Below are 18,287 nucleotides of genomic sequence, written 5' to 3'. Positions count from 1 at the left end.
TTAATATATTTCTTTTATAAATAGTAACGTTATAAATAACTATTTGTTTAACGTTTTGCGTAATGAATAAGGATAATATATTTGTTTTTATTACGTGTTGTTTGATAAGGCTTCTTTCTCAGAAGCCAATTTTGTCTTTTGTATTATTATTATTTTTATTTCTATTTTTTTGTTTTAATAACTAATAACTTAATAACATTCATTATCGATCGAAACTCGTGATATTTGTTTGGACGTATTATTCGTGTGGGTGTATAATAGTAGAAACTCGTATAAGAGTGGTGAAAGTATCGCCTTGTAAAGTGACTCTCCCATGAGAGATAGAAATACGTAATTAGGCGAGTAATAATATTCAGAGAACTCGACGATGTTTTCAAGTAATTCGTATAAATTTTGTTTCATTGAAAATTAACGTGGTAACTAAAAATTAGAAAATAACAGAAATGAAGATTTCATTTCTTTACTTTTTTTCTGAACATTTTCTTGATTACGTTAATTATGAAAAAAAAACAATTCACATAAAAAATGAAAGTGTCCTGACAATATTTATTACTTCTTAGCTTATGGTTGATACGAATGATGCAACGATAAAAGTGCATCGAGGGAAAAATCACGAGCAAGTTCCACGGTTTACAAATTATTTTCTTCTTTTCTTAAATTATTTTTTTTTTCTTCACCCAAATTGATCGAAGAAGAAAAAACTCGTTAAGTTAATTCGATAAGTTTTCTTATTTTGTCGTTTAAAACAATTTTCTTTCTTTTTTCTCTTTTTTTTTTTTAATTATTTCTCTTCTTTTTTTTTCTTATCAGAAACACTTTGTATCCTGTTCCTAAAGAGAGAAAAGGTTCGTGACTTCCAGAAAAGGCGAAGAACGTAGTAGCTCTCGTACGATTTAATTAATTTGATCGAGGAAGAAGAATGTTGCTTCGCTTGGCATCGTTGTAGTTGTTTATATTTGGTAGATGCTGACTCACTCTGGGTGAGATTGTGATCCTGCGTTAGGATTAATGTTACTCGGTAGTGTAAAGAAGGGAAAGGTAGAGAGAAAGAGAGAGAGAGAAGGAGAGAGAGAAGTAAAAGTAACATAAAACAAATCTGACATAAAAGATCACGACCATAATTGGAAAGTAACGACGCTTGTCATGCTTCGATAAAAATCGTCAACCGATCTAACTTAAAAAAATAATAGAAAATCAAAATTCTCTAGGACAAATTAATGAAAATTATAACATCGTAATATAATTAAAAATTATCTTCGATAGATCAAAATTAATTACTAAATTAGTCAAAATCGCAATGTCAATTGGCAGGAGGATGATCGATGGCATCTGAATGAGCCAAAATTGAAGTTATGATACATAGCTACTGTAAAGTATAAAACAAGTAGAATCACATTGTGATAAGATTATTTTGAGACATTTAAATCAAAAGACCTCAATATCCTGTTACTCATTTTTTTTTATAGAAAGAATTATTAGTAACAAAATTATAATTTTTGTAAAAGACATATGTAGTAAACCAAGATAACAATTTTACGCCTAGGTCATTAAAAGATTTGAAAATAATTACTATTTGTGTGTGTGTGATTTTAATTGAAATAATACACGTTATTATCTTGAATTATTACATCAAAGATTTCAATGAAGAGTTGTTTCTTATTATTAGTCATTCTGGCTGACATAAATTTCATTCAATTAATTTTACTTTCGCGAATTACTCCTTCCTACTATATTTTCCCGTCAGTATGTTAATCAGATGATCAACGAAACAAGTTCTTCCTTGTAAGATAATTCGTAAAAGATAATAAGAGAGACATTTAAATCTCATTTAAAAATATTTCAATTATATCTTGTGTGTGCATAAATGTATATACGAGAAAACTTTCAGATGGCAGGTATAAATGTTATAAGTATGCTTAAATGCATATACATGTGCATAGTCTTATATTATAGTTGAATCGAGTCATGATGTAACCGGTCACACAGGGCCTCAAGGTGCGGCAACGCATTAACTGGCATTGTCGGCCTCTTTGAATTCTTCGGATCCTTCTTACAGCATCTCGCGTAACAGGAAGTCGCGTCCTTGGTTTATCGTCGATATAATTACGATGGAATGTCAATTTCGCAGAGAATCTCAAAGCTAAATGATTTATCGACAACACAAAGAAATATAACAATATCTTATTTTAAACCCTTAACACATCTATTACTTATGATCAATCCTCTATTATAATCATGTTACTTTAAAAGTAAGATACTTGTATGTCTATATTTTACATGTGTATTATAAGAATAATATATTATATATATATATATATAATTTTTGAAGACACACGACACAACAAATTAGGTTTTACAATTAGAGAGAAAATTCAACCCTGACACAAATACTTTTTATTTTTAACCTTTCTCTTTTTCTTTTTGTTTATTTCTTTATATAATAATCTGATGTTTTCTCAGGTCGGTATTTGTTCATCGATCGATTGATTTTATATATATATTTCTGTTATTTTTCTTTTTCAGAGTTACGTAAAGGAAAAGACACAGCAAAAAAATTTACCACCACATACTACGCTACAGAGGCACGTGAAGGCGAACAGAAATGTTCACATACCTCGGTATATACTACTACTACTACTACTATTACTACTATTATTTCTACTATTCTTAGAAAATTTCAATAGATACTTTAATCATTGAGACGAGATACACAGATAGATGTTTATGCTTTTACGCGTATATTTCTCTTTATGAAGATTCTACTTCCCTGGCGGCAAACCCACACCTCTTTCTCAACTGGAGGCTACCATTTCGAGAATTACTACGGCATTTCAAAGTTTGCCAGGTCATCGTGTCTCTCGTGCACAATTTCACTTGATCACGAAGGTTTCTAAAGAAAATATATTTATGTCTATTATTATTATTTTTCATCATACATAAATTTATTTCATTAAAATCACATTCATTTCAGGCCTGTGATTTACCCTTATATTGGAAGATACCACTTTTCCTTGCTGCTAATAAAGATCAGACCGAATACGTAGAGATGAATACTTTCCTTGAATTTTGGAAAGAGTAAGAGATTCTTTGCAATGATATAAACATTAAGTAATTAATATTTTATCATAAAAATCTTATTTTCTTCTTTTTTGTGCATATAGGATAACGAGTACTCATCATGATGCAGCTAGCAAATTCATTAGAATCACTACACGAGGACTAAGAAATAACATATTACCTGAAGATTTGATTCCTTTGGTTCAGGATGTTGTTGAAACGCATCCAGGATTAACATTTTTAAAAGAAGCAAAGGAATTTCATTCACGTTACGTTCACACGGTTTGTTATTGACTTCTTATTTCGAAAATTTCTTTTTTTATATATATAATTGTGAAATCTTGTAAAAAATGAATTATTCTAATTACAGGTAATCGCGAGGATATTTTATTGTGTCAATCGTAGTTGGAGCGGAAAGATATCGGTAGCTGAATTACGAAGAAGTAATCTTTTAGCGGTAATAGCTGTTCTCGAACACGAAGAAGATATCAATCAGGTGACCGCTTACTTCAGTTACGAACATTTCTACGTAATTTATTGCAAATTCTGGGAATTAGATCGCGATCATGATCTTTTCATCGATAAAATGGATCTGGCAAGACACAACGATAATGGTGAGAATTATTTTTAAGAGATTATTGAATAAAGTATTATACAAAATTATGTTAACTTTAAACGTTTTACGTGTGTTACATGTAACAGCGTTATCTACGCGAATGATCGAACGGATATTTAGCGGAGCAGTTACGAGAGGTGGTGTCAAAAGTGGTGGTGTGATTCAACAACCGGAAGATAAAATGAGTTATACAGAATTTGTATGGTTTCTTCTCAGTGAAGAAGATAAGAATCATCCAACTGCTATCGAGTATTGGTTTAGGTATATAAATTATTGTTAAAATACGTATTTACAAATTCTCAATGAAACATCAATTATAATGTATACTTTTATATGTATTTTAAATAGATGTATGGATCTTGATGGAGATGGTTATCTGTCCATGTTTGAGTTAGAATATTTCTATGAAGAACAGTTGCATCGTATGGAAGGTATAGGACTCGAGACTCTTCCCTTTGAAGATTGCCTCTGTCAGGTATATATTAAAATTTTCTTAATTAATATGTTCAATCAATATATATAAATAAATGATAGACACAAATCTAAAAACGGTACGAACTTTCTTAATTACCCCTAAGAGATTTGTGTATTAAAATATAATTTATTTTCTTTTAGATGTTAGATATGATTCATCCAGCAACGCCAGGAAAAATTTCTTTAAGTGATTTAAAAAAATGTAAAATGACATCAATCTTTTTTGATACCTTCTTTAATTTAGAAAAATATCTCGATCACGAGCAGAGAGATCCATTTGCTTCGGCACGAGATGGTCATGAGGTAATAATTATAATCTTAGTTATAATTTTGGGGCTGATTAGAAACATACGCGCGTGGATATGTTTAATAAAATTTGATGATCAACTTGTAGATGTCTGATTGGGATCGATTTGCGGCAGAAGAATACGAATTATTAGTTGCCGAAGAGAGTGGTAATGACCAAAAGGATCAAACGTAAGTATTTCGTTATTGATACATAAATAATTCAATTATTATTAACTTTTGATATAAATTAAGTCATATTTTTCATTCAATTTATCAATTTTTTAATTCTTTTTAAACGACGTTTTAATATGAAGTATGTATACATATGTTATTTAAAAAAGGAAAAAAAGATTTACAAAAAGTTTACTTTATCACATTAGAATAATTATGGCTTTTCTTAAGTGCAACTACTATGAGAAAAAGTGAATTTCATAGTCATTGATTTTTCGCTCGTTCTTTCTGGCATGCACAACTTTCAACTTAGATAGTTTTTTAATCAAAAGGATCTAACATAGTATTATACGTCTTTCTCCTTTTTATCATAATAGTAATGATATTGGTGCGATATATGCGTTTATTGCAGGCTGTGTGATGATGAAACGTAACCATCATCTACAGCTGAGTAAGTAAATACCACAGTTGCATGCACCCGTAAAAAGATGCATGTTGGCTGATACATAGATACAAAAATAACAGATTAAAAGAGATAATAGTCTGCTTCTATATTTGCATGAGTTCTTTTAATTTCCTTTCGTTACAATTTAAAATGACCAATTGCAATATGCAATTATCAAATAACAGTTTAATTTATTTGTGTTTTTGTTTCTATTTATGTATATTTTGTTACGCCTTGTAAACACTTTTATAAACAATGAACTTTTGTTCCTGTCCATATATTATTTATTTATCATGCGTGAGTTATTGTTATGTTAAATAGAACTTATAAATTTATTGCTTTCACACTCGTAAGAAAAGAATATAATGCTACATTTAGTATGATATAATCAATAATATTTTATTTATATTTGATTGCATCTGATAAAATAATTATTTACTTCACAGATCTTACGATTCAACTTCAGAAGATACATTTTCGCCAAATCTCGATATCCTGGTTGGCGAACCAGTTGATGTTATATCTCAGGGTGCAGATCTTTTGTCAAAAACTCATCATGACAATCTGGCATCATCCATCGTTCGTGACCAGTCAAGAAATCAACATTATGATAGTGGTGACAGTGATGATTACGCCGATAGCGATAATTAGATTGATTATATCTGAATCTCTATACACTCACAAAATGTTGAGGAGGTTGTGTGCATTTACTTTTTTTTATTTTATTTTATTTTTTAATTAAAGAATTGAGAAACAGCAACTGGAACTCTTAGCTGTGTTTATTTATATGTATAAATAATATATAATATATCTATGCATATATATATTATTCTGTTAAATAGTAAATGAGAGGACACAACCTGAAACCTTATTTGTAAGGTCCAGTAAATACACCAGCAAATGAAATATTAGCCAAAAATAAAAACTGTAGTGTGACATCATACCGTGTGTACGATGTAATAGAGATGTGTCATCTTAAACATACAAACGATCGCAGTATTAATGATCACGAAATGATTCTCAGCATGTCTGTGAATTATTTGACCGTGTCGTGTAGTGAGTGCAAGTTCATAAGTTAAACAAATTACCGAGTCATGTATCAATTCGGTGAATGTAATTAAATAGGCGACGCTCATTCCAATGTGCAATAAAAAAAAAAAAAGAAAATTAATAAATCATATTAGAGAAACTTCGCCAATTTACATGATATAAATAATTATTTAATTTACGTAAGACATATTTAAACTGGATTATCCTTAATCACAAATTTTATAACAAGTCCTAGTAATTTATATCACATGCTAATAATGTTCATTCATTGTATATAGAGACACATATTTTTTCATTGTGTCTATAGCACCGAATTGATTCACAACTTAAAGAAAGATAACTAAATTTTGGTCGTTGCTTGGCCATGTGATACATATTATTGTTCAACGTGCAGAATATACTTTGTGTACTTCAGGCTGTAAAGTTATTGATGTTCAGGTTATTGATTTTTATTTTTTACTTATCGTAGAGAGACAATTTTAAAATGTGCTAAATTTTTCCAATTATTGCAGTCTATATAGCTCTTTTAGATATTTATTGTTTCGAATAGTGTTTAATTGTTAGTACATACTGTTATATTTTATTATTTCATTTAATTCTTTTCATCACTTTTTTTATAAAATATTTATTAAGCATTCTATATAGTTAATATAAATAAATATAAACGGATGATATTAATTATTTAAAAAGATATTTATATCAATTATCTTTTGGAGACTGCATTAATCGGAAATGATTTGTAAAAAAGAAATATTGTTGCCATCAAATGATATTAGCAACACCTCCCCCCCTCACTATTTCTTGCCATTTATTATTATATAAAACGTTGAAAATCCTTCGTAATAATTAATATTTATATATGCTGATTATATAGAAAATTAGGTATTTATAAATGGTATATATCTCTCTCCTTTTATATCGATGCTGATCTAATTTCATTAAAACGATATAACATTTCGGTGTTCAAGAGGAGGAAGGAATTATTTTCCTATCAATCTTAACATTTTCTTTTATATATTCCCAAAATATATATATTATCATATCACATACAATTGTTACTTAAAAAAATATAATGTATTTTAAAATTGAAACATAAAGAAAATGATAAGTTATGGTAGGAATAAATATGTGACACGAATAAGTAGCAAGATGATCATGAAGTAAGCAAATGTTTTTACTTATAATAAACATCATATCTATAGTTAGATATATCAAAATGGATTTCACAAAAAAGATGTAATCATTTATAATAATCACTGTTTTAAATATTCGAAACAACTTGCTTGAAAAAATTCGACACAGTTTATATTTAATTAATGTATTTAATTTATAAATGCGTGAAGATGAAACTTATTACCTTCCTCCACAACTAACGTCATGAAAAGCAATAAACGAAAGTGCATCTGTGCAACAAGATATACTTTTCTCTCTCTTTTTTTTTTCTTATGGAATTTTCTAATGAAACAATTATTCTGTCTGCTTCATAAAAATTCGAAAATCATCATATAGAATTAAGAAATACTTTTAAATTGTATTATATTTCATCTTGTCTGAATTATGCTACCCTGCTGCATTGAACAAGAGCAAAGTTATATGTAACTTTATGAATCTTTTTCTACTTATTCGTATATACCTAACTTTTTATGAAAGGATATTGTTTTCCTGTGAAACATATCATATTTATCAAATAGTGAAGGTTTACAATCATACTCTATTGTATTACGTGTAATAAATAGATGATTATTTGTAAAATGCTCAAACAGGGTAGTATTTTTACTTCATATTTTTATCTTTTACAAACACACACACAGACACGGATGTCGTGTTACTCAAGAATAAATGACTATTATATTGTATAGTATTGCTGCAAGAAGATAAATAAGCCAAAGATGTGACACATTTCGCTTAACCTGAACATTAAGAATAGAGAATTATTTTCTCACAAATAATTCGTACACGTAAAGTAGAATATTGTAAGTACGAATCATACATTGATGTCGTTTTCTTCCTGCTCAATGATCTGATGTCATTTAATTCTATGTGAAAACAAAAAGACATCTACAGACGTATTAAAAATGTCTTTTGAGAGAGAAAAAACAAAAGAAAAAAATAATAATCGACAAAAACTGAATGTAAACTATATTTTTAGTAAAAATTAAAAGAGAAAAAAGGAGTTGAAAATCTCAAATTTCAAATATAAAACTTCCGTGAAAGTCATCGCGTCAAAAATATTTTTAGTACAGTTTTTAAATATAAAGTATTTTGCCATAGGAGACCAAGGTATTCCATAGTTTGCGTTACAAAGACTGCAGAATTGTATATATTACTTTTGTCTCCAAAAAAATATACTTTAATTAATTGCGTAAAATGTTACTCTAGTCTACACGTGTGCTAAAACTTGTATACCTTTTGTAGCACATGTCGGTATAATCGTAAGATGTATTATATTATTTGTTTTAAACCAAACGGAACTAACTTTATGAAAAATGAATTATATGTAAAGTTCTGTATTTTTAATAGAATTTTATGTAGAATATGTAAGGGCAGTACTTTAATACCAATAGTTGATAGATGTGATTTTTATTGTTCTTGTTAATTATGTACTTGTTACTCTGTTATTCTCTATTTACATGAACTAATTATCTCCAAATTTATTTACATCATTTCTCATTATTATATTGTATAGTTTTATCAACTACTGGCATGACGCTGTCCGTTATAATACTATTTTATGTGGCTCTCGCATAAGGATTAAGAATATTCTAGTGATATTGTTTTCTCTTCTTTCTTTTCTTTTTTTATTCATATAAAAATGCTTTGTATATTTTACAAACTTATTTTACAAAGGTCAGCACCTTATGTAGAATTTATTTAATCTATTTGGTGCTTCCCTGTTATGCAGAAATACCATCTGTAAAGGGAGTTGCTTTTGTTGACTATCCAAAGATATAACTATATAAAGTTTGTTTACTTACATCTTTTATAAGTCGTTATGGTTTTTACTATATATATATATATATATGTATATATACTATTATATATATATATATATACATATATACTATTCTATATGTACTTTTCTATATGTTGCCCTTGTAACATCATGTTCAAATTAAATTACTGTTAAGAAAAAAAAGTCATCGAAATGATAAAACATTATAAATTATATATATGTTTACATTTGACAATACTCTTTATTGTTACATTCATTCATTATTTTAATTGTAGGTTTGTTCTCTGTTCTTATGTGAAATATTTACACTATGCTATGTATTTATGTTTCCATAATAATGTGCTGCAGAAGACAGTCAATTTATCCTTTTATTACTCGCATCAGATATATACTACATATAACGCAGATTTTTATTTTTATGATATTTATTGATTGCCTAACTACATATTTACCCTTTTCAATATCTTTCAGAAATATGTGACGGCTTTTCAAGTCTATTTAAAAAAAAATGATTAACAGACTTGAATAAAAAGACGTTACTGTAAGAACTTTATTAGTTGAATAGTACTGCGATCATTTAACAAATATTTATAAAAGCATTACGAAATGATTAAAAATATTAAAATATCTCACGCGAGTAACGGAAGGTTAATAAAAAAAGAAAATCAATGATGAATTAGCATAATCCAAACAAAATCGAAATTCACACACGCATGATTAGATGCCTCAATCATAGACTTATGTTTAACACATTTATTTACATTTTTATTTATATATTTTATCTGTGCATGAGTAGAAGAATAAGATAATTTTGCAAGTTAATAAAAACAAATGAAAAAATTATATCTTAAATGATGTATTCTATTAATCAAAAATCATTTTCAGATATTATTTCAACTGTTACCAAATATATATTATTGTAAGTATATATAAGAGAGAATATAATTCATATATTTTTAATTTACTTATAATAATATTTAAAAAATCTTATAGGCAGATCTCATATATATCCTATGTAAAAAAGAAATTTAAAGAATGAGATGATTGTGAGTGTATGGAAAAATATAATCAACATAGAACTTTTTATTTATTATATTCTATTTTTATTGCTGAGAATCTTTTAGATGTATTATAAAAAGAAACAGTATATATATACATAAAAGTAGAACTTTAAAGTTTATAATATGTCAAAATATATCAACAAGCTATGTTATTACTATCACACTTTTTTTATAAACTATCAAAATTTACATTTTTGTATGCATATCTTTTTAAAATATTCGAACTGAATGTAGTGTAAGAAAAAGTGAATCATATCGTTATAATTATTTTATAAAAGATAACATGTGTATTATTAAATAGAAGATTTCTATTTAATTTGATTGACAGATAATGAATACAAAAAAGATTTATCACATTTCACTTGATACTACTTTTCGATAGTAGTATATACCCTTATTATTAGGTATTATAAATTATTAATAAATCATTAAATAATAACACGCGTACATATATACAAAATATTATTACATTGCTTCTTGATTCGATGATAATATAGGTGCATACGTTTAAATATATACATATATCACTTACATTTGCATTATAAATAAACATCATTTTTACTTGCAAAATATATCTATAAAAGAATCTTTGATGTAATATTATTATTATTATATATATATTAACATTTTTAATTAGATAAAAAAAAATTCTTCAAACAAAATATTTAATCTGTTAATATAACAGGATATAATAATAGACGTATTAATAATTATCCATTTTAGTTAAAACAAAAATTTCATTCGATATTAAATTAATAAATAAATAATCCTAGACCTTATATTATTCTGATAATCTTCAGTAAAGAGATAGGCATTAGATAATATAAAATAATATATGTACACACATATTTGTAAAATCCTTCATATGAAGATTAAATTAATCTTCATTTTCCCAAGGACTCTGACACGTGGACGTAACAATATCCGGCGAAGAATTCCTCGAAGATGGGACATGCAATAACGTTGGCTTCAAAACGATTTCTTCTGTGGAAGACGAAACTGTTGAATCTTTGCAATGATTTGTTTCTATAGTATCTTGTTCTTGTTTATATTTATTTTGTGGATTGTTTAAAATCGATCGAATAAAATCATGTGTCTCTGCACGTAAAGCATCAACTCGTTCCTGAAGAATACGATTACGTCGTACAAGAGCCAGTGTACGAACGACGATACTAAATAAACCTGATAAAATAGAAACAAAAGATTATATAAGTATATAAGGTGAGTGTCTCAGAATTAATAGGACATATAAATATCTAATAATCACATAAGATCTTTGAATTCATCTTGCATAATATTAAAAATAGAGAGAAATATACAATATATATATTAATTATATATTCGTTACCTTCACATCTAGGAAATATTACATCACAATGTTCCTTCAATTTTGTAAAAAGTTTCGTTGAAATGTTTGACGATGAAATATTTATATCAACGGACTCGTGACAATTATTATCTTCATAAAGAAAATTCTTCATTGACGATGTTATTACTGATTTTTCAACGATGGGATTTTCGACGATGTTAGTTAATCGCTTTAATTTCTGTCTCTGTTGTTTCTCTTTAATAACGCGACTAATCCTTTGTCGTCGACACGTATAAAGGTTTTCTGTACTTTTTACAACTGATAATTCCGGCAAGCATACTGTCGGAGCCATTTTTTAATTATAATTCTATAAAAAAAAAAAAGAGAAGAAAAAAATGTACTGATTATAAATAGGTTCTCTAATATGTTATAATATTAAGTGTCTATAATATTACAAAAAAAAAGAAAGAAAATATAACAAAATATATAATTACATATAATTTCTAATATTTTTAATGATTATATTATAATTAGTTGGCATTAGGAATTCAAAAGTTCATTGCCCTAATTATCAAATCCTCCTGTGATACCTCGAACTGTCGATCAGTTTGAAAGAAAATATTCTAAGAACGTTCGGATTAGTTTAAAATTAATTAGGAAACTTGTGTGTGTGTGATTATAGAGTTAAAATAATTTTTAATACGTTGCACGTGCGAGATTATAGAGAGTCAAGGTACATATCTAACAGCACGTGAAGAAAAGTATCTTTTTATTTTATTTCCTGGAACAACCTAAAGCACACGTGGCAGTGAAGCGTGCACGTGCACGCGACTTTCAGCAACCGAGAATACACATACATACAACACATATGCATATAAATACATGTAGCTTTGAGAAAACAAAGGTATCGTTTAAAAAAAAGAAAAAAGAAACTAGCTCTTTTTGTTCTTTTTTATCTTTAGATATAGTGTTACTATTATGGATATCATTTTTGATACATTTATCAGCATACGTTGTTGTTAGGAAATTTAAAAATTTATATTAAAATAAATAATACGACATTTATTATGACACATATGTACATTTATAAATACAATTTCGGCTTAATTTATTATTCACGTGTAATGCTATGAAATTTCTTCGTCTTGCTTGATGTATAACATGTAATAAATGTCGTATCATAAAATATAGATTACTTTCATAGAAATTAAGATCAAAGAGAGAAAGAGAGAAAGAGCGCACGTGCCAGACCACGTGTACTTACAAATTGTGTCAACTCTGACCTGTTAAAAAACCCAACTAGCACACGTTCTATTCTTTTCCTTTTTTTATCTGACTTCGTTAAGTACTTTGAGAGAAAAAAAGGAGAGATAATGGAATTAAAATTTCTCTTTTGTGTCATAATCTTCTTAACAAGATATTTCTAAACATATTCTATTTAAATTGTTTATTACGTTAAATCGATAATTACAGATTCAATCCATTTCGTAATACTACAAATCTAATAAAAGTATATATGTAATAATTACTTTAATACTCTTATAATAAATTAGTATATAAACCAATTAATTCGATTGACGATATAATAAAATATAACAGAACAAAATATTATTGGTTCTCCATTAACATAAGTAAAATCTCATGATCTTTAAATATGATTACTTCATATCAACTACATGCTCAAACATGTGTTTTTACGTTGTCCTTATTACTTGAGAGATGCACGTGGCATATTTTTATCTATCCATCTTTCACAACTATGATTCTGATGCTTTATTGCTTTTATTCGTGCTATTTTGTAACGCTACATATACATATCCTATGTGCTGTCACGAGCCTTGAATATATATGTTAAGCGTTACTTTATGAAATAGCTATATTGACCTGTTTAAATATGAAAGAGAACAAAATTACATTTTTAAAATTAGCAGCGATGCTTGAAGATAAAATTTTTTGTTATTAATAATCAAGTAATTATTTCAAGTTGAATTATGCAACAATGTTTTAAGTTATGTATTTTATTTGTAAAAATATCCTGCTATCATTTTCGGATTAACTTTATTGTTAAATTTTTGCATATATTTAAATATCCATATTTTTAATAATATATTTTTAATATATTTAATCTTTTTTACTTTATATCGTAACAAATTTTATTGTAAAAGAAAAGGAGGGGCAAAGAGAAAGGAATGAAAGGAACTACGACACGTGCATTTCTCCTCCTCTCTCTCTCTTTTAAGAGTCAACCATTGCCAAAAATATATACCTCTGTAAAGAAAGCAATATGTTTGGAGGTCATTGAACCACTATAGAGCTACATGTATTTATGAAAGATTATATATAAAAACACACCTACCACACACATGCGCGCGCGCGCGCGCATGAACACCACGCACGCAACATCCTCAATTTAAAAGGGTGAGTAGTCGCGAATAAGTGATATGAAAAGGTAGAAAGTATAATACTAAACTATTATAATACTAATACTAATACTAATACTAATATTAATACTAATATTAATACAAATAATAATAGTAATACTAATACTAACAATAAGTGTTTCTTTTTTGCAATATAACGCATTGCGTTGCAATACCTTTCCTTACGGTACTTTTAGTGTTTCAAAAACGAATAAAAAATATTTAAAGAAGAATAAGAATAAATAAGAAAGAAATAAAAAACAAATAAATTATGTTTAATTTTTTATGAACTTCATGGCATAGAAAAAACTGCTTTTAAATTTCATTTAAATAATATTTGAATATAATTTTTTTTGTAATAAAAAAACTTGACAAGGAGTTGAGTTTCGGCACCTTTTTTTTACGACAAAAGCACTGCTAATATTAATACTAATAATAATAATAATTTAGAAAGGAAACAGGAAAATAAATCGAATTTTGGTAAACAAAAAAAATTTCTTTCATTTTAAAGTCACGAACTTGATAAATAATCCTCATGCGTATATATGTATAGATATATTATTATTAATATTAAAAAGCAATGTTAAAAAAGTATAATAAATTATTATATTTAATATTAAAAGTATATGATTAATATATTGTTTGTTATATAGAAAACGTACGAAAAATTGTGCAGAAAGTGTAGTCCAATTAGCTTCTTTAAATTTCCTTAATTATAATCACGTAACATGTCAAACATAAACAATTGAAATGACACATTACAGATATAGGATAAATTTCTAGTCGTTTATTTGTTATAATGAAAATACGAAAGCACATAAACGCGGCAATGATTCGATTCGTAATTCACTTCAATGCTCGAGCTTCTCTTCGAGACTACTAACCACACACAGACCATTCTGATTAGTAAACTCTTTGTGATATTTCTTTTTCTGACGCATGCGCAGAATTACTTTTACTCGTAGATATAATAAATAAGCATACTCGCGTAATCTAACTATTCGTGAACAAAACCTTATCTGTAATACATTACATATTACATTCGCATTACAGGCAGGAATCTTTTGCTAACAAACGTATCGTACATACGGTGCATCAGTACACGAAAGAAATATTAGATTCTTATTTGTTAATTACTTTATACAATTGCATTTATTTAAAAAAGTAAACATAACAATACATTAGAGATGTGTCGTACATAAAACTAAACAGAGAGAATAATTATTTGTTACTTATACGTTATTTGGAATTTTTATATAACACTTTATATATATATATTTCATGAGAACATGTATTCTCATAAATAACTATAAAAATGTAGTTACTTTTCTATAATAAATTTTATCTTAGAAACTAAACGCTTCAAAGATATTAGCCCCAAATAATTTAAGTTCAGCATTTAAGATGAGGCGTTGCAGCCATACCCTAGATACGTCTTTAGATTTAGGTTGATCTGGAATTCGTTCATTTATTATTGGAATTAATTTAGCCATAGGCATAGTGATCTTATTTATATTAACAAAATTACTATCCGAATGTTTTGAAATAGAATTTGTCCAAAGCATATCTTTACGATTCGAAGTTCCTGGTATTGATACTCCATTCCTTGTACTATTTTCATTATTTGTTTTAGTGTTAAAAAATTCGGATATATGATCCATTAATAAAACAAAACCACTACGAATATTACTTTGCATAAACTCTTGTATTTCTTCACTTTCCAACAAATCTAAAGTCGCAGAAATAATTTTCGATAAAGATTCATTCATTTCTTCTTCGCACTGCGATGGTAGCATATATGTTGAAAGATTTTCTGTTGGATTTCTACTATCTGCAGTTACCGATGACATAATGGACCAATATATTTGTTCTAAATCTCTCAATGATAATTGATCCATTAAAGATATTGATGCTGTTATTTCGATAACCTTTTCTTTTATAATGTCACATAATTTTTGTGTACCTTCGCATATGAAATGATGACACAAAGACATATACTTTGTTTGCAATTCCTCATTCTCTTTGATATTATCTGCTGCTTTTGGGGATTCTTTATACATATGGCCAGCTATTATATTAAACTGAATTCTGATAAGTACTACAAACATTACATGAGAATAAATTATTGCGGCTGATCTTGAAATTGCTAAAACTTTTAGCTCATTCCATGATGCTACTTTGTCGTTGCAACCATTCCTGAGTTTATTCACTATAGCAGTGGTATCTAAAGCTTTTGTCACTGATTCTCTTAAATTAGATGCAAGATTTAAGATCATCTGATTACATGTTCTTTCTGTACTTTCAAAATACTGACGTCGTCGAGTTTTCTCTAACATCAGTTTGATCTCTTTCTCTTGCCATTCTCGAAGTTTTCTTTGCGTGTAACGCGATAAGAAAATAAAACTTCCAACAATGATACCTCCATATATAAACTTACGTTTATGGCGACCAAAAAATTCTCTTACTCTTGAAAACATACTGTCATTGAAATATCTAAATTATAGTCTTTACAATATAGTTCTTTCGACCACTTGAAAATGAGATTTAATTAATTAATCAATCAAATGTATTTAGTAATTATTGCATTTGTAAATTGTATAATTATCTTATTTCAAATCAGTATCAGAACTTTTACTAAAAGCAATACAATTTTATGTATTCGTAATGAAATAAGTTGTGTCGATGAAGCGTTCAACGCAATTTACAAGGCATTTTTCTATCTTGGTTCCTAATCGTGGAGTAGAGCGGTCAATACAGATTTTCCAGTAAATGCTTGTCAGATTGTTTGCTAAATTCTGTGAAAAAATAAGATATATGTATTTTTTTAAACAAAATATCATTTAATATTTGATTTCAACATAAATTTTATTCTATAAAAATATATACCTATTAAGTATGAAAAAAGCATTGAAATTGAACAATGCACTTTTTTTTTTAATTATTAAATATATAATTTAGTTATGTCCAAAGAGATAAAATATAATAACTCAGATTTTTAGGTGTACTATACAATCCACATAACAAAATGGATTGGTTTAATAATTAGACGTAGATTATTAATAGGAATTGAAAATTCTAACCTGAAATTGTTGTTTTTTACTTTCAGTCCCTATAAAATCTTCAAAGTGCAAGGCTGTTTCATCTTTCGTACTTTGATCTACGGTTAAGCTCATACTTTTGCTTATTTCTCGTATTAATAATATATTCGAAACATTTGACCTTTGTCCTCTTTCTTTTTGTAATTTTCACATTACTTCACAAGTAGCACCGCTTCTACGTGCATCTAGTTGTCCAATAGGTATAAAATATAAACATGCATAAGTATATATGTATGTTTGTGACGCTTCGATATATAAACATAAAACATACTATATTTTAGTAATCAACATTTTTACGTAACATTATTATATTTATATTATTATATTTATATAAAAATATATAGAAATATACAGATATATATGTTTTTTATTTCTATTTTATTATTAAATTATAAAAGTTTAATCTTTTTAGAAAAGCTTTATTGTTAAATTATTAATTACTAATATGTAATCACGTACTATCACCGATTAAAAATTTTCTATTTATACAAATAAATCAAATTTATAAAATTCAATTGTAATAAATTTAAATGAAAACAAATAATGATTATATAAAAATTACAAAATAATTAATAAGAATAAGCGGAATAGTATATCGGATATAACCATAAATGGATTGGTTCGTATATTGTAGTTAGTCAAAGTGTGAATTTAAGATAATTTAGTGTTTGATTTAATTTGGCGCGAAATTCAAACTTCTTAATTACGACTCGAATCGTGTAATAATGTTACGCGTAAATATATAATATATTATATATTTAAGATTATTTATTACATATTAAATTTATTCTATATTAATTTCAAGAAGTGACAACAAAATTTGTTTACTTTGATGGAAGAAAGGATAAAATTATAGTGAAAGGAAAAGAAAAGAACAAAAGATAACAGAAGAAAACAAACGAAAGTAGAACTACCATGTTTATTTTCATTTAAAATGCAAAAAGGACAATTCTTGAGATATGTAGTTTATCATTATCCATATTTCTTTTTCGTCTAACATACTAATGTATTACTTCCGGAACATATCGGAGCATGACTTTTTCGTTGCTTTTATAGGACAAAACAGTCTACTTAAAAATGTAACGACCATCATCCGGTATAATTATCAATTCAATACAATGGAAATTTTAGTCGTAAGATGTACACAAAAAACAAAAGAAAATAAAAAAAATATAACTTACTAGACCGGAAAGATTGACAAGAATATAATACGAGTTAATACAAGAATTATGTGAGTTTAAAGATTAGATTTATAGTAAGGTGAACATACATAAATATTATTTTTACGAATACAGTACTAGTTTTCAGCCATTGATCCTGGTAAGTTATAAAATGTACAATTAAG

At 27.2% G+C, this 18,287-nt stretch overlaps 3 protein-coding genes and 1 long non-coding RNA gene across 6 annotated transcripts in view; 1 reads left to right on the top strand and 3 right to left on the bottom strand.

Annotated features, from left to right (window-relative positions):
• LOC122524634 overlaps nucleotides 1-9,237 on the top strand; it is a 35,862-nt gene extending 26,625 nt beyond the window's left edge. Inside the window, exons 3-13 of one of the 3 annotated variants that reach the window (XM_043646991.1) lie at nucleotides 2,524-2,618; nucleotides 2,757-2,886; nucleotides 2,972-3,075; nucleotides 3,162-3,339; nucleotides 3,428-3,671; nucleotides 3,760-3,934; nucleotides 4,022-4,148; nucleotides 4,289-4,450; nucleotides 4,542-4,624; nucleotides 5,019-5,057; nucleotides 5,498-5,586. In XM_043646991.1, the coding sequence (XP_043502926.1) occupies nucleotides 2,524-2,618; nucleotides 2,757-2,886; nucleotides 2,972-3,075; nucleotides 3,162-3,339; nucleotides 3,428-3,671; nucleotides 3,760-3,934; nucleotides 4,022-4,148; nucleotides 4,289-4,450; nucleotides 4,542-4,624; nucleotides 5,019-5,040 (1,320 nt within the window). In that variant the 3' untranslated portion in view covers nucleotides 5,041-5,057; nucleotides 5,498-5,586. Of the gene's footprint in view, nucleotides 1-2,523; nucleotides 2,619-2,756; nucleotides 2,887-2,971; nucleotides 3,076-3,161; nucleotides 3,340-3,427; nucleotides 3,672-3,759; nucleotides 3,935-4,021; nucleotides 4,149-4,288; nucleotides 4,451-4,541; nucleotides 4,625-5,018; nucleotides 5,126-5,497 lie in introns of those variants that run through there. The other 2 variants (XM_043646990.1, XM_043646992.1) reach the window with 2 other exon arrangements.
• A 1,526-nt stretch (nucleotides 9,238-10,763) lies between these two features.
• LOC122524989 lies at nucleotides 10,764-11,776 on the bottom strand. The gene is made up of 2 exons (XM_043647520.1): nucleotides 11,464-11,776; nucleotides 10,764-11,297 (listed from the first exon to the last, which is right to left on the bottom strand). The coding sequence occupies exons 1-2, from the start codon at nucleotides 11,774-11,776 to the stop codon at nucleotides 10,993-10,995; spliced, it is 618 nt and encodes a 205-aa protein (XP_043503455.1). The 3' UTR covers nucleotides 10,764-10,992.
• Nucleotides 11,777-14,977: 3,201 nt separating this feature from the next.
• Nucleotides 14,978-16,481, bottom strand: LOC122524631 (peroxisomal biogenesis factor 3). The gene has a single exon (XM_043646989.1). It carries the CDS (start codon nucleotides 16,319-16,321, stop codon nucleotides 15,191-15,193), a length of 1,131 nt encoding a protein of 376 aa, XP_043502924.1. The 5' UTR covers nucleotides 16,322-16,481; the 3' UTR covers nucleotides 14,978-15,190.
• Nucleotides 16,482-17,077: 596 nt separating this feature from the next.
• On the bottom strand, nucleotides 17,078-17,249 carry LOC122524633. Its single transcript, XR_006305593.1, has 2 exons — nucleotides 17,214-17,249; nucleotides 17,078-17,127 (listed from the first exon to the last, which is right to left on the bottom strand). It is a non-coding gene; the product is annotated as an uncharacterized LOC122524633 (long non-coding RNA).
• Nucleotides 17,250-18,287: the final 1,038 nt, after the last annotated feature.

The sequence above is a fragment of the Polistes fuscatus genome, unplaced genomic scaffold (assembly GCF_010416935.1).
Source record: "Polistes fuscatus isolate 324 unplaced genomic scaffold, CU_Pfus_HIC Scaffold8, whole genome shotgun sequence".
Taxonomy (NCBI): Eukaryota; Metazoa; Arthropoda; class Insecta; order Hymenoptera; family Vespidae; genus Polistes; species Polistes fuscatus.
This window is presented reverse-complemented; position numbering and strand designations above follow the sequence as displayed.

Coding starts and splice junctions, on each gene's coding strand:
- LOC122524989 (XM_043647520.1), bottom strand. CDS start 11,776: ATGGCTCCGACAGTATGCTTGCCGGAATTATCAGTTGTAAAAAGTACA. Junction 11,298..11,463: donor AATATTTCCTAGATGTGAAG/GTAACGAATATA, acceptor CTATTTTATCAG/GTTTATTTAGTATCGTCGTT.
- LOC122524631 (XM_043646989.1), bottom strand. CDS start 16,321: ATGTTTTCAAGAGTAAGAGAATTTTTTGGTCGCCATAAACGTAAGTTT.